The sequence below is a fragment of the Arachis ipaensis genome, chromosome B08 (genome assembly GCF_000816755.2).
Source record: "Arachis ipaensis cultivar K30076 chromosome B08, Araip1.1, whole genome shotgun sequence".
Classification (NCBI taxonomy): Eukaryota; Viridiplantae; Streptophyta; class Magnoliopsida; order Fabales; family Fabaceae; genus Arachis; species Arachis ipaensis.
The window spans coordinates 15,690,493-15,704,324 of record NC_029792.2 but is presented as its reverse complement, the minus strand read 5'-3'; the positions used below and the strand labels follow the sequence as shown (position 1 = coordinate 15,704,324).

At 37.8% G+C, this 13,832-nt stretch overlaps 1 protein-coding gene across 1 annotated transcript; it reads left to right on the top strand.

The window, feature by feature from the left end:
- On the top strand, positions 1,424 to 3,047 carry LOC107610607. The gene is made up of 6 exons (XM_016312641.1): positions 1,424 to 1,435; positions 1,519 to 1,545; positions 1,659 to 2,102; positions 2,175 to 2,280; positions 2,396 to 2,492; positions 2,603 to 3,047. Exons 1-6 carry the CDS (start codon positions 1,424 to 1,426, stop codon positions 3,045 to 3,047), a joined length of 1,131 nt encoding a protein of 376 aa, XP_016168127.1.

The following is a 13,832-nucleotide window of genomic DNA, read 5'->3' as shown; positions in this document are numbered from 1 at the left end:
TATTAAATTTTAACTAAAAAATTATCTTGAAAAAGGACGTTTTAGAAGTCTTTATATCTTAGTGGCTGCTAATAAATTATTCCACAAGCACATGTGTCGTTTGCAAAGACGATTTCTGTGATAGTAAATAAATAGTAATATACGATGGTGCTTTGGGCATGGGATTGATGTCCTTATGCTCTATCAAAAATAATTTCAAACTAACCCCTACTATATATTATATTTATTTGAATGATCCTGGAAAGGTGTGATCTTTTTTTGGCTCATTTTTTTCGTTATGGAAAACACATTGGTGAAATGCATTAAAATGAACGTATGGACAACATTTTCACTGCTATGGTGTCAGTTCAAAACGCAGCCTGCGTTTTACTTTTTCTTTATTTTTTGATTTTTTTTCAACATATAAAACAAACGCAGGGTGCATTTTGTTTGTTGGAAGCTTTTTAATTTTTTTTTATTTGTTGAAGCCCAAATGCAGTCTGTGTTTAGTGATGGGCATTTTTTTATTTTTTTTTTGGACATAACAAAATGCAGGATGCGTTTTCTTTTTTGCGCTAGCTTTATTTTTAGAAGACCCAAAACGCGGGTTGCGTTTTGAAGATGTCAGATTTTTTTTGTGGAAAACATAAAACGCAGGTTACATTTTGTATAAAAAAATATTTTATTCGAGAGTCCTCCCTATAAATACAAAGCAACACTCGTTCAAAATGCCTCACTCCACTTCTACTCCTCCTATTCTTCTTTCTTGCACATATGTGGTAGTTTAAAATTTTTTTGGTAGTAAGTTGTGTCAAAAAAGTCGGATTAGGTGAGGTTGAAGTTATGGAAAGTATTGTAAATTGCGAGTGTATTATAACGGTTCAATTATACCAAACACATATTAAGGAGTGACTTTTGTTTGTGAATGTTCGTTGTCATTTGCTATTCCATGTACTATGAGTTTTGTAGAGTTGTAAAATGGGCTTTATAATAACATTCAAAGCCACATTTCGAAAAGGGTGAGCAACATTTATACAAGAATCTTATACAAGTATTTGGTGGGCTGATACAGTTTCAAATGATTCCCATCACTGACGATGGCAGCATGCAGCAGATGTTATATATTTATCAACAAACTCGATTTCACATGCCGATGATAGAGCTATACGTTGAGTTCAAACAGCAGTCGGGGTCGGGTGCGGTTCGCGAGGAGGTCAATGTTGATGAGCTCAGGGATATAGATTGGGAAGAAGATAATAATGACAGTGAAGAGGAGTTCGAAGCCAACTATGAATTCGATGATGAAAATGATGATGGAGACTTAGCAGGCAATCCAGCAGTGTAGAATGAAGGGATGCAATTGTAAGCCAGCATCCGTTTGGTGTTCCATTTTTTATGCGGACTCTAGATCTCGAAGCCATGCATGTCCCAGTATTTCCTGAGTATGCGAACATGGGTATGTTATGATTATTAATTCAAGTTACCTACGGTGTTTATTTTATTTGCCTTGTCTGACTGATGGTGGTGCGCATGTCGTAGGTGAAGGGAACGCTGCGGCAGAAGATGGTGAGTTTAGTGTCGGAATGGAATTTGGTTCGAGAGAGTCGATGATATCTGCAATCAAAAGCTACACTATCTCTAGAGGACTTGATTACACTGTGTATGAGTCTGAGCCGCAGACATTCTATGCGAAATGCAAGGGTTATGGTGCAGGTTGTGATTCGCTTATCCGAGCTAGCTTGATTCGAAAGAAAGCTTGTTGGGAGATCAGAAGATATAATGGCAAACACACGTGCACCATGGGAACAATTTCACAAGATCATGCCAAGTTGGACTCAGACACAATTGCAGAGGCTATTAGACCGTTGGTCGAAGCAGACCCGTCGATAAAGGTGAAGTCTATTATTGCTAAAGTTCAATCCAGGTTCAACTACACTGTAAGTTACCGCAAAGCTTGGATGGCAAAGGAGAAATCTGTCGCAAAAGTTTTCGATGATTGGGAAGTTTCTTACCAGACTCTACCAATATGGTCGAAAGCAATGATTGTAAAGATGCCAAGGTCTCGTGTGCAAATTAAAATGCTCCTTGTTTACCGTGAGAGTGAGGAGGTTCAAGGTGTAAGAGTACTGCACCGCATTTTTTGGAGCTTCTATCCATGTATTATAGCATTCAGACACTTCAAGCTACTGGTGCAGGTTGATGGCACGCACCTTTATGGTAAATATAAAGGTGCACTTCTGGTTGCGGTTGCACAAGATGGGAACCAAAATATTGTGCCCATTGCATTTGCGATAGTCGAGGGTGAGATGGCAGATGCGTGGGAGTTTTTTTTTTTTTATCAATTTGCAGAGATATGTTGTTACGATTGATGGCATGGGCATTTTTTCTGACCTCCATACCTCTATTGACGCTGCAGTTGCTCGCAGTAATGGTGCATGGTCACCACCAAGAGTGTGGCACATGTACTGCATCAAGCACATCGGGTCTAACTTTTTAAGGAGGTTCAAGGCTCCGTATTTGCATAAACTGGTGGTTAACACAGGTATTTCATTTTGCTGTTATGGTATAGTAATTTTGTGGTTTCTGCTTAAGATTAAATGAATTGTTGAACGGGCTATTCTAGGACGGAACAGGAGTACAAAAAAAACTACCAGAGGCTTAAAAAGCGGGGTGAGACATATACTCAATGGTGCGATGACATCGGTGTTAAGAGATGGGTGTTGGCATTCGATGGGGGTCATCGTTGGAGACATATGACGACAAACTTGGTAGAGTGCATAAATTTTGTCCTAAAGGGTGCACGCAACCTTCCTGTGACTGCCATTGTTAGATCTACTTTCTATCAGCTGAATGAATTGTTTACTCGAAAGAGCGCCGAGGCTCATGAGCGTGTCCGCAATGGATTCACGTATTCAGAATTTGCAACGAAGAGAGTTGAAGAAAGCTTTCGACATACAGGAAATATTGTGGTCAACCAGTTCGACAGGCGGAAGGAGATGTTTGAGGTTCGCGAAATGCAAGATGGTTCCATTTACACTGTTAACCTTGTGCAACGATACTTCGACTGAGTGTCACATGGCTTGATGTCTCTGCACCGCCGAACCCATGCAAGATTAACCTTCCCCTGCACGTGATCTTGCGGGCCGGGCTCCTGAACGAAACACGCAATGCAGTTCTCCACCAAAAGTTGGTGATTGCTGTCTGACCTACCCATAACGGGATCCCCATTAATCGGGAGGCCATGAATATAGGTTACATCTTCCAGCGTCACTGTCACTTCACCGACTGGAAGATGAAATGTGTGAGTCTCCGGCCTCCAGCATTCCACCAAGGTACTTAGTAGTGCAGAATGACCTCTCATTTTGCCTACTCGCGAAATGTGTTGAAACTCAATGACTGCTAGTGACACTGCAGCTACCTCGTTAAAGGTCTCTGGCGGATCTACTTTTCTAGGCAACAAATTCCTGATAGCCTGCAAAAAAAATAATAATCATAATAATCACAACAATGTTCCTCATGATAGTTGTTGAGTTTGGAAAACTTCAAATTGTTATGATGATCAAACATTATTAAAAATATTAATTACAAAATTATTAATTTGATGTTTGATTCAAATTGGCTGTTTAATAATTTTGTTGGTGTGCAGATTTTTGTTGGACCAAAGTCACATAAGCCTAAATTGATGTATGATTTAATTTGCTTGGTGACAATTTGGATCTTTCAGGTCTCTGAGGTTTGAATTAAAGAAAAGCCCAAAAACCTCAGGGCCATTTTTGATGAAACAAATTGTTGAAGAAAGTGGCCCAAGGATGCCATACGTTGATCCCAAAACAAAGGGGTTCAACTTTATTGAAGCATGGTTCGGTTACCCATTTGATTTGGTAGAATCCAAATTTTAATTAAATTAATTGAATGCATTGGTAACAGGAAAGAGAAAAATCAAAATTGATTTGATTGCTTTTATTGCCTCACACGTTACTATGCATAGGGGAATGGAAGTGGGATTTAATTTGATTAATTGTATTTATTGCTTCCAGAGTTTCCTTTTCTCTTCTCTCTCTTCTCTCTCTTATTTTTAGAGTGTCACTTCTATCAGAGAAGAAGATGGTAGAAGCTATCAGTAAAAATCACAGAGAGGCTAGGAACAAGCAAGAGGCTAAGGTGATGATGGCCCTTGCAAAAAAAAAAGATCCAAGGCATGGCGTGGCTGAGATCTTTTCCACTTAAGGCAAGATGTGGTGAAGAAACTTTAAGATCTCCATGCCTAAAGTAGTAGCAATCCGTTTCGGGTAGAGAAGAAGATCTCTGAGGTGAAGTTTGTTTCCACTTTTGTTCATCCATCACAGAAGGTAGCTACTGGAGCTACGTGGAGGAAGAAGCAAAAATGGAATAGATGGAGCTGTCAAGGATCAGAGGTTCATCAAGGGTCAGAGTGCTTTCTTGGAGACAAAGACAAGATCAAGGGCTCAGATTGAAGAAGCTTGTTGAGAAAGGTTGAGAGAGGTACTTGCATGTCAGTTTTGCTTTCGGTTTCCCTCTCTCTCTTCTCTCTATCCGAACCGGCCTTGGTATTGAAGAAGAAGAAAGTGGCTTGGTTGAACCGTTTCACCTTGGAAGCTTTCCCTTCTATAATAAGGGTGAACGGCCAAGGGTTGAAGCAAGGAGAGTAAGCACAGAGTTCTCATTGCTACCCAAGCTAACAAAAGTTCTTCTCCTTTAATGTGTTGCATTTTGTATTCTTTTCTTTAGTTTTGTCTGTCTAACTCTCATGGTGAAAAAGGCAAACAGAGTGAGGTTTGTAAGAAAAAGCCAGTGAGAGGAAAAAGGCAGAGTACAAAATCAAAGAAAAAGCCATAGATGTCTTAGAGGTCCTTTGTACATCTGTGTTGTGTATCATAATTATCTGGGAATCCCCTTGCAAGTTGGGTTAGCACTTAGCAGTTGAAAGTTTGGTAGGTGACCAAGTCAAGTTCAGTTTTGGGTATAGATTCTGGACTTGTCCCAGATAGGAATGGGTAGTTCCTAGGAAGAATTAGTGTATGTAATAAGATGATTATAGTGAAATTTTGTCACTGTTGTGATGGAGACTGGATGTAGACTACATTGCACTTAGCAGCTGAACTAGGATACTTCTTGGTGTGATTCTCTCTTTCTCTTATACTCCATTTTTGTTTCTGTTGCATAGGAGACAAAATCGAAAAATATCTCCTGACTGGTTACGAGACAAAAAGAAAATGTCTCTTGACTGGTTATGAGACAAAAAGCAGAAAAATCTCCTGAAGCTATTTTAAAGGGCAGAAAGTAATACTCAGTAAAAAGAGGCTAAGATTCAACCCCCTTCTCTTAGCTACTGATTACCATCAATTGGTATCAGAGCTTGGTCTCAAAGAGATCAAGCTTTGCAGCTTGGAGAAAAGATCTTGATGGTGGCTAACAGTGGCTCAAATCTGGTGGCATATACTCTGACAGAAAGATAGTCAAGCAACAGACCTCCATTCTTCAATGGAAAGAATTACAATTACTGGAAAGAAAGAATGAAGATATTTTTTCAGTCTGTAGATTACAGACTTTGGAAGATAATCCTTGAAGGTCCACAATTTCCTACCACTACAAGAGCTGATGGTGTGGTTACTCTCAAGCGTGAAGTCGATTGGACTGAGGAAGACAGAAAGAGAGTAGAACTCAACGCCAAAGCTGTCAACTTGCTCAACTGCGTGGTCAGCTTCGAGGAATACCGATGGGTATTAAGATGCACAATAGCAAAGGAAATCTGGGACAAATTTCAAATCACTCATGAAGGCACAACCTTAGTGAAGAAGACCATAATAGACATGCTGAACAGAGAGTATGAAATGTTCTCAATAAAGGAAGGAGAAATGATAGATGAGTTGTTCGAAAGATTCAACATCATCATCACTGGCTTGGATGCTATGGGAATCACATATCCTGAATCTGTGCTTGTGAGAAGAATTTTGAGATGTTTCACAAAAGAGTGGGAAACAAAAGCAATAGTGATAGCTGAAAGTAGCAACATTGATAATATGACATGATGATTTGAGAAGAAATTTGCTTGCTTTTGAAAACACTTATTTGAAAAAAGATACAAAAAAGAAAAGAATTGCTCTCAAATCTGTTTTTGAAACTCTAGATGATGAATCTAGTGATAACTCATCTAAAAATGATTTTGTTTTGTTTGCTAAGAAATTCAGGAAAATGGTGAATCTGAAGGAGAAAAATAGAGGAAGCAGCTCAAGGAAGACAAAGAAGGATCTCAGCAAAGTAATCTGCTACAATTGTAAAGAGGCTGGACACTTCAAATCTGATTGTCCGAAATGAACTGAAGAAGGAGGACAAGCCGAAAAAGGTAAAGAAGAAAGGTCTCATGGCTTCTTGGGAACACTTGGAAAATGACTCTGATGAAGATGATGAAACCGAAACCAAGTTTCAAACATGCCTCATGGCCGACATAGTTGATGAGGTAATATTTCATGAACCCTCAACTGAAGACCTTCATCTTATGATTGATAATCTTTCTAGAAAGATTAAATGTTTCCTAAGTGAAAACCAAGATCTTGAGTCTCAAATTTCAATACTGAGAGCTGAAAATGGTTTCCTCAAAGATAAATTAAGGAAAGCAGAAACTGCTGTTGATCTTGTTGAGAAAAACAAGCGGTTAAAAGCTGAACTTAAAAGCTGTGAATACCACCATTCTGTGACTGCAAATCTGAACTATTTTGAAGAAAATGATTGGCTGCATAAAGAGATAAAAAGACTTAAAGAAGACTTAGCTAACTTTGCACAAAGTTTTGAAAATTTAAATCAACTCTTGGCTAGTCAAAAACCTCTTTATGATAAAGCTGGGTGGGTTTTTCATAAAACTGCAAACTTTGTTGAAAAACCTTCTTTTACAAACATGGCGTCATCTTCAAATGATGTAAGGTTTCAAAACCCAACAAGCTTTATAAAAACAGCAACTCATAGATTTTGTAGATTATGCAATCGGAATGGACATTTTTCTATTCAATGTTTCTTTAGAGAAATAATGATTGGAAATAAGGTTTGTAAAATTGTTTGTGACTATAATGGCTTGGGACAAAGAAGATGGTTTGACGTCAAAGGATCCAAAAAGATTTGGATACCTAAGGTCACTTGAGCTTATTTTGTAGGTGTGCCTAGCATCCAAGCAAAAAGACCATGTGGTATATAGATAGTGGGTGCTCTAGGCATATGACCGGAAAGGCAACGTTCTTCATCAAGCTTGATGAGTATAATGGAGGATTTGTCACTTTCGGTAATAATGGAAAAGGAAAAATAGTGGCCATAGGTAAAGTTGGTAAGAGTTTTTCTTCTTTCCCAAGTGATGAATCTGTCCGTCCAGAAATGTCTCATCAGGATGGAGGAGATATTTCAGTTTTGTCTCCTGAACAAGCCAGAGAATCCGGAACAGAACAGTCTACTAAAGCTCATCAAGGCAGAACCTTACCTCAAAGGCCTAGAGAATGGAAGTTTCTGAAAGGCTACCCTCATGATTTCATCATTGGTGACCCATTTCAAGGCATAACTACAAGATCCTCAAGCAAGAAGCAAGTTGATCAAAGCAATGTTACTTTATTGTCCCAATTGGAGCCTCTCAACGTGAAGCAAGCTCTTGGTGACCCCTCATGATTCAAAGCCATGGAAGAAGAGCTAGCTCAATTTGAAAAGAATGAGGTTTGGACACTTGTACCAAATCCAAATGCTAAGAAGGTAACCGATACAAAGTGGATCTTTAAAAATAAATTGGGTGAGGATGGTAGTGTTGTTCGTAACAAGGCTAGATTAGTGGCCCAAGGTTATGATCAAGAGGAAGAAATTGATTTTGATGAATCATTTGCCCCGGTAGATAGAATGGAAGCAATTAGGTTGCTTTTTGCCTACGCTGCCCATAAAGGTTTTAAGATGTTCCAAATGGATGTTAAATGTGCTTTCCTTAATGGATTTATAAATAGAGAAGTATTTGTGACTCAACCCCCGGTTTTGAAAGTAAAGAATTTTTAAATCATGTTTTTAAACTCTCAAAGGCTCTTTATGGCCTTAGGCAAGCTCCAAGAGCTTAGTATGAAAGGCTTAACTCCTTCTTGTTGGAAAATCATTTTCAAAGGGGAACCACCGATACAACTTTATTTATAAAAGTATCTAATGATGATATTCTTCTTGTTCAAGTTTATGTGGATGATATTGTGTTTGGTTCGACCAATGAAACCTTGTGTGAAGAGTTTGGAAAACTTATGACTAGTGAGTTTGAAATGAGTTTGATGGATGAATTAACCTTTTTTCTTGGTCTTCAAATTAAACAAACTCCTAGTGGTATTTTTATTCACCAAGGTAAATATGCAAAAGAATTAGTCAAGAAATTTGGCCTTGAAAATTCCAAACCAATAGGAACACCTACGCATCCAAACACTAAACTTGATAAGGATGAAAATGGCAAAGATGTGGATGAGACACGGTTTAGAAGAATGATAGGCTTACTCATGTATCTTACATCCTCTAGACCGAAGATTGTTCAAAGTGTGGGTGTATGTTCAAGGTTTCAATCTCACCCAAAAGAATTCCATCTTTCAGCTGTTAAGAGAATTATTAGATACATTAAGGGAACAAGTGATTTTGGCTTATGGTATCCCAAGTCTGATGAGTTTTGTGCAGTAGATTTTGTGATGCAGATTATGCGGGTAATCGAGTGGATAGAAGAAGTACATCTGAAATGTGTTGCTTCCTTGGAAGCTCACTCAACATGTGGTCAACCAAGAAACAAGCCACTGTTGCACTTTCCACGGCTGAAGTTGAATACATATCTGCCGCTGCTTGTTGTTCTCAATTAATTTGGTTAAAAACTCAATTAGAGGATTATAAATTGAAGATCAATAGTATACCTTTATTTTGTGATAACATGAGTGCAATAAACATTTCTAAAAATCCTGTTCTGCACTCCAGAACTAAGCACATTGAAGTTAGATATCATTTCATTAGAGAACATGTGCAAAAAGGTACTATTGAATTATTGATATTCAATTTATGAAATCTGAAGAACAACGGGCTGTCATATTGACTAAACCTTTGTGTGAAGATAGGTTCTGTTCATTAAGGAACAGTTTGGGAATGTTAGATTTGAGTTCTGTTGAAAAATTGTGATTTTAATGATTCTGTTTGTTTTTGTCTCGTAGGAAGCAAGGAGACAAATCTGGGTATGTGAGAAACAAGCCATGAAGCAGGGGGGACTGAACCATGGCGTCATTAAACTTAAGCCCAACCAAACTCTTTTGGACCCACTCCATGATTCTAGCCCGTTTTTATTTTTTCATTAAAATAATATTTTTTGGGAGGTTATCACATCATATCTTTATAGGGAGAGTTCATGTCAAATCAAAATCTTTTCTCTTATTCTCTCCCACATTTCAAGGAAAAGATTTTTCAGTTACTTATTTAATTTTTTAAAAAATTTCCTTGATTGATAACCTCTCCATTAAATGCTCATTATTTTAAATGATCCTCTCTCCACTCAGCATTCAATGCGGTTGTAACCTCTCCACATTCCAACCTCTTCGACCATCTCTTCCTCTTCTCACTACTTCATTCTTTTCATCATGAGAAAAAAGTTGGCAACTAGAAGAAGTAACCGAACCCCCTCTGTCAAAAAACCTCCATCCTCTTCTGCTCCTCAAACACACACCCATATCCATATACACTCTCCTTCGTCCTCATCACCATCATCTCACTCAACCGACTCCATGAGGAAGAAAGTGATTAATCCAAAAACATAATCTCGCAAGAAATATAAGGGGCCAATGCCTGAAGAAAAAGAAGCGTCTCAGTCTTCACCTCCACCGTCACCTCCACGGCGGTCAACACCACATCCTTTTGGCCGAACTACACCCTCCCAGCGTTCGAAGAGCTATGTTCTTCTCAACACTCGTGAACCACCAAACCTGAACTCACTGGATTTTAAAAACAAGTTTGGTAAAAATCATTCTCATTTTGACCCTGCTCGTTTCCTATCTTGTGCTGCATTTGAATTCCATTATCAAGTTTTAGTGAACCGCCATTTATGTGCTTCATATGTGGTGAATCTGGAGAATCTATCTGAAAAAGGGATTGAGTTTACTGCTCTCTTTGACAAACTCAAATGGACTCCACTCTTTAAGATTCACAAACCGGTTTACCCAAACCTGGTTTGTGAGTCGTGAGTTCTATGAGAATTTGATGTATCATGATGGAGCATTACACTCCTATGTCAAAATAGTGCATCTTACCTTGAATAGAGACACTGTGAGTGCAGCCTTAGGGTATGAAGACAAAGGAGCAATGGGATACATGTATGGAAAATGGTACTCCCATGTTGGAGTTTTCCTTTAGGTTGCTCTATCTCGGGTTTGTGAGAACTTTTTTGAACTGGATGGAACTGTCTTGACCTACAAGGCTCTTGGACCTGTGAGAACTCTGCTTCATCGCATTATCAACCATGTTCTCATGCCTCAAAGTGGCTCATGATAACTGTCTGTGATACTTTGGTTTTATTTTCTATTCTCACATCTTCATCTATCTCTTTTGCATATCTCATGGCGCGACACATGTGGGATTGTGTTCGCAGCGATAAGAAGGCTAATTTACCTTATAGAATTTTTCTGACATGTATTTTTGAATATTTTAATATTGATCTGATCAATGAACCCATAGAGAACAGGGTTTTGACCATAAAGGGAAGTGGAGTTTCTGAATCCATGAAAAATAAAAAGGGAAAAAGCTCAATGGCATCCATGCTCTCTGACAGTGAAAGTGAATCTCTTCCTTCTAAATCCTCTAAACTTTCAGAATCTATCAAGGACGTATTGAATGAGTTCTCTCATATGTCAAAATTGATGGTCAAGTCTTACAAAGAGGCCAGGAAACAAGCTTATGAAAACGAAAAAGTCTGGACCAAGTACAATGACAGGATCAATCAGCTGATCAAGAGCTTAGAAAAAGACATGGCCCAATCAGATGAAGAAGATGATCACCTCAACTCGGACATAAATCTCTCTGATGCTTGACTGATGTGCTCTTTGCTACCCATCACTTTGAACTCTGTCTATTTTATTATTCTTTTGATTTAGTGTTTGATGAACTGCTGGATAACTGTACTAAACTACTTTAACTCCTTTGTTTTTTAATTAAATATTCTGCATTATTGGCATGCTATTTTCATCTGTTTTGCAGGTCCCTCCTTGATAATAAAGGGGGGAGGAATTAAAAAGAAAAGAAACAGGGCTAAAATCTATTGATAACTGATGATTATTCTTGTCCTCTAAGTTTCTGATTTTTTATTACTGATGATTATTGGTTCATGCTATATGGTTAAAAGGAGGTTTTGTGATGATCTAATTTCTGCATTATCCTGTTCTGATTTTTTTTTGTGCTCTGATGCCTTTTGTCAATTTTTACTCTGATATTTATTGCCAATTTTTCTGAAGCTTTCTTTTTTTATAACTGAATATGAGCAAATGCTTCAATGAGCCTGATTTATTACCTTGTTTGGCAAGAAATTTTGTTGGGCAGGAAATTGTTTTGAACGTGTTGATATAAGTATGTTGAGTCTTGGTTATTTGTTGCAATGTACTCTGAAAATACTCAGGCATACTTTGTTCTATGTTGTGAGCAGCGGGTTATCTAAAAGATAACAAATTTAGCTTTGATTATTCTTATCCATCTGCTCAAAAATCAAGTTGTTCAACATGTTTTTGTCTAAAAGACTCCATATGTTGAATACATTAAATTTTTTTTTAACTGTTCTAAGTTTGTTTTAAGCATGTTTCACGTACTGCTTCCACTGAAAAAATTGCACACATTAAGGGGGAGCTATATGACAAATGGAAAGGGGGAGGATTCAAAATCTTTAAGGGAGTACTCTTAATCCTTAACCTCTTTCAATTCATTTTTAATAATGTTTGCCATCAAACGGGAGATTGTTGAGTTTGGAAAACTTCAAATTGTTATGATGATCAAACATTATTAAAAATATTAATTACAAAATTATTAATTTAACTTTTTATTCAAATTGGCTGTTTAATAATTTTGTTGGTGTGCAGATTTTTGTTGGACCAAAGTCACATAAGCCTAAATTGATGTATGATTTAATTTGCTTGGTGACAATTTGGATCTTTCAGGTCTCTGAGGTTTGAATTAAAGAAAAGTCCAAAAACCTCAGGTCCATTTTTGATGAAACAAATTGTTGAAGAAAGTGGCCCAAGGATGCCATACGTTAATCACAAAACAAAGGGGTTCAACTTTGTTGAAGCATGATTCGGTTACCCATTTGATTTGGTGGAATCTAAATTTTAATTAAATTAATTGAATGCATTGGTAACAGGAAAGAGAAAAATCAAAATTGATTTGATTGCTTTTATTGCATCACACGTTACTATGCATAGGGGAATGGAAGTGGGATTTAATTTGATTAATTGTATTCATTGCTTCCAGAGATTCCTTTTCTCTTCTCTCTCTTCTCTCTCTTGTTTTCAGGTTGTCACTTCTATCAGAGAAGAAGATAGTAGAAGCTATCAGTAAAAATCACAAAGAGGCTAGTAACAAGCAAGAGGCAAAGGTGATGATGGCCCTTGCAAAAAGAAAATCCAAGGTATGGCATGGCTGAGATTTTTTCCACTTAAGGCAAGATGTGGTGAAGAAATTTCAAGATCTCCATGCCTAAAGTAGTAGCAATCCGTTTCGGTCAGAGAAGAAGATCTATGAGGTGAAGCTCGTTTCCACTTTTGTTCATCCATCACAGAAGGTAGTTACTGGACCTACATGGAGGAAGAAGCAAAAATGGAACAGATGGAGCTGTCAAGGATCAGAGGTTCATCAAGGGTCAGAGTTCTTTCTTAGAGCCAAAGACAAGATCAAGGGCTCAGATTGAAGAAGATTGATGAGAAGGATTGAGAAAGGTACTTGCATGTCAGTTTTGCTTTCGGTTTCCCTCTCTCTCTCTCTCTCTCTCTCTCTCTTCTCTCTGTCCGAACCGGCCTTGGTATTGAAGAAGAAGAAAGTGGTTTGGTTGAACCGTTTCAACTTTGGAAGCTTCCCCTTCTATAATAAGGGTGAACGGCCAAGGGTTGAAGCAAGGAGAGTAAGCACAGAGTTCTCATAGCTACCTAAGCTAACAGAAGTTCTTCTCTTTCAATGTGTTGTATTTTGTATTCTTTTCTTTAGTTTTGTCTGTTTGAGTCTCATGGTGAAAAAGGCAAATAGAGTGAGGTTTATAAGAAAAAGCCAGTGAGAGGAAAAAGGCAGAGAGTGCAAAATTAAAGAAAAAGCCATAGATATCTTAGAGGTCCTTTGTACATCTGTATTGTGTATCATGATTCTGTGGGAATCCCCTTGCAAGTTGGGTTAGTACTTAGCAGTTGAAAGCTTGGTAGGTGACCAAGTCAAGTTCAGTTTTGGGTATAGATTCTGGACTTGTCCCAGATAGGAATGGGTAGTTCCTAGGTAGAATTAGTGTATGTAATCAGATGATTATAGTGAAATTCCGTCACTGTTGTGATGGAGATTGGATGTAGGTTACATTGCACTTAGCAGCTGAACCAGGATACTTTTTGGTGTGATTCTCTCTTTCTCTTCTACTCCATTTTTGTTTCTGTTGCGTAGGAGACAAAATCGAAAAATATCTTTTGGCTGGTTACGAAACAAAAAGAAAATGTCTCTTGACTGGTTATGAGACAAAAAACAGAAAAATCTCCTAAAGCTATTTTAAAGGGCAGAAAGTAATATTAAGCAAAAAGGGACAAAGATTCAACCCCTTTCTCTTAGCCACTGATTAGCATCAATAATAATTATTATAA

Bases quoted from the DNA above. Each gene is read 5' to 3' on its own strand.
- LOC107610607 (XM_016312641.1), top strand. The intron at 1,546-1,658 runs GTGAGTTTAGTG...TCTGAGCCGCAG, and splicing joins GAACGCTGCGGCAGAAGATG to ACATTCTATGCGAAATGCAA. The intron at 2,103-2,174 runs GTACTGCACCGC...CTACTGGTGCAG, and splicing joins AGGAGGTTCAAGGTGTAAGA to GTTGATGGCACGCACCTTTA.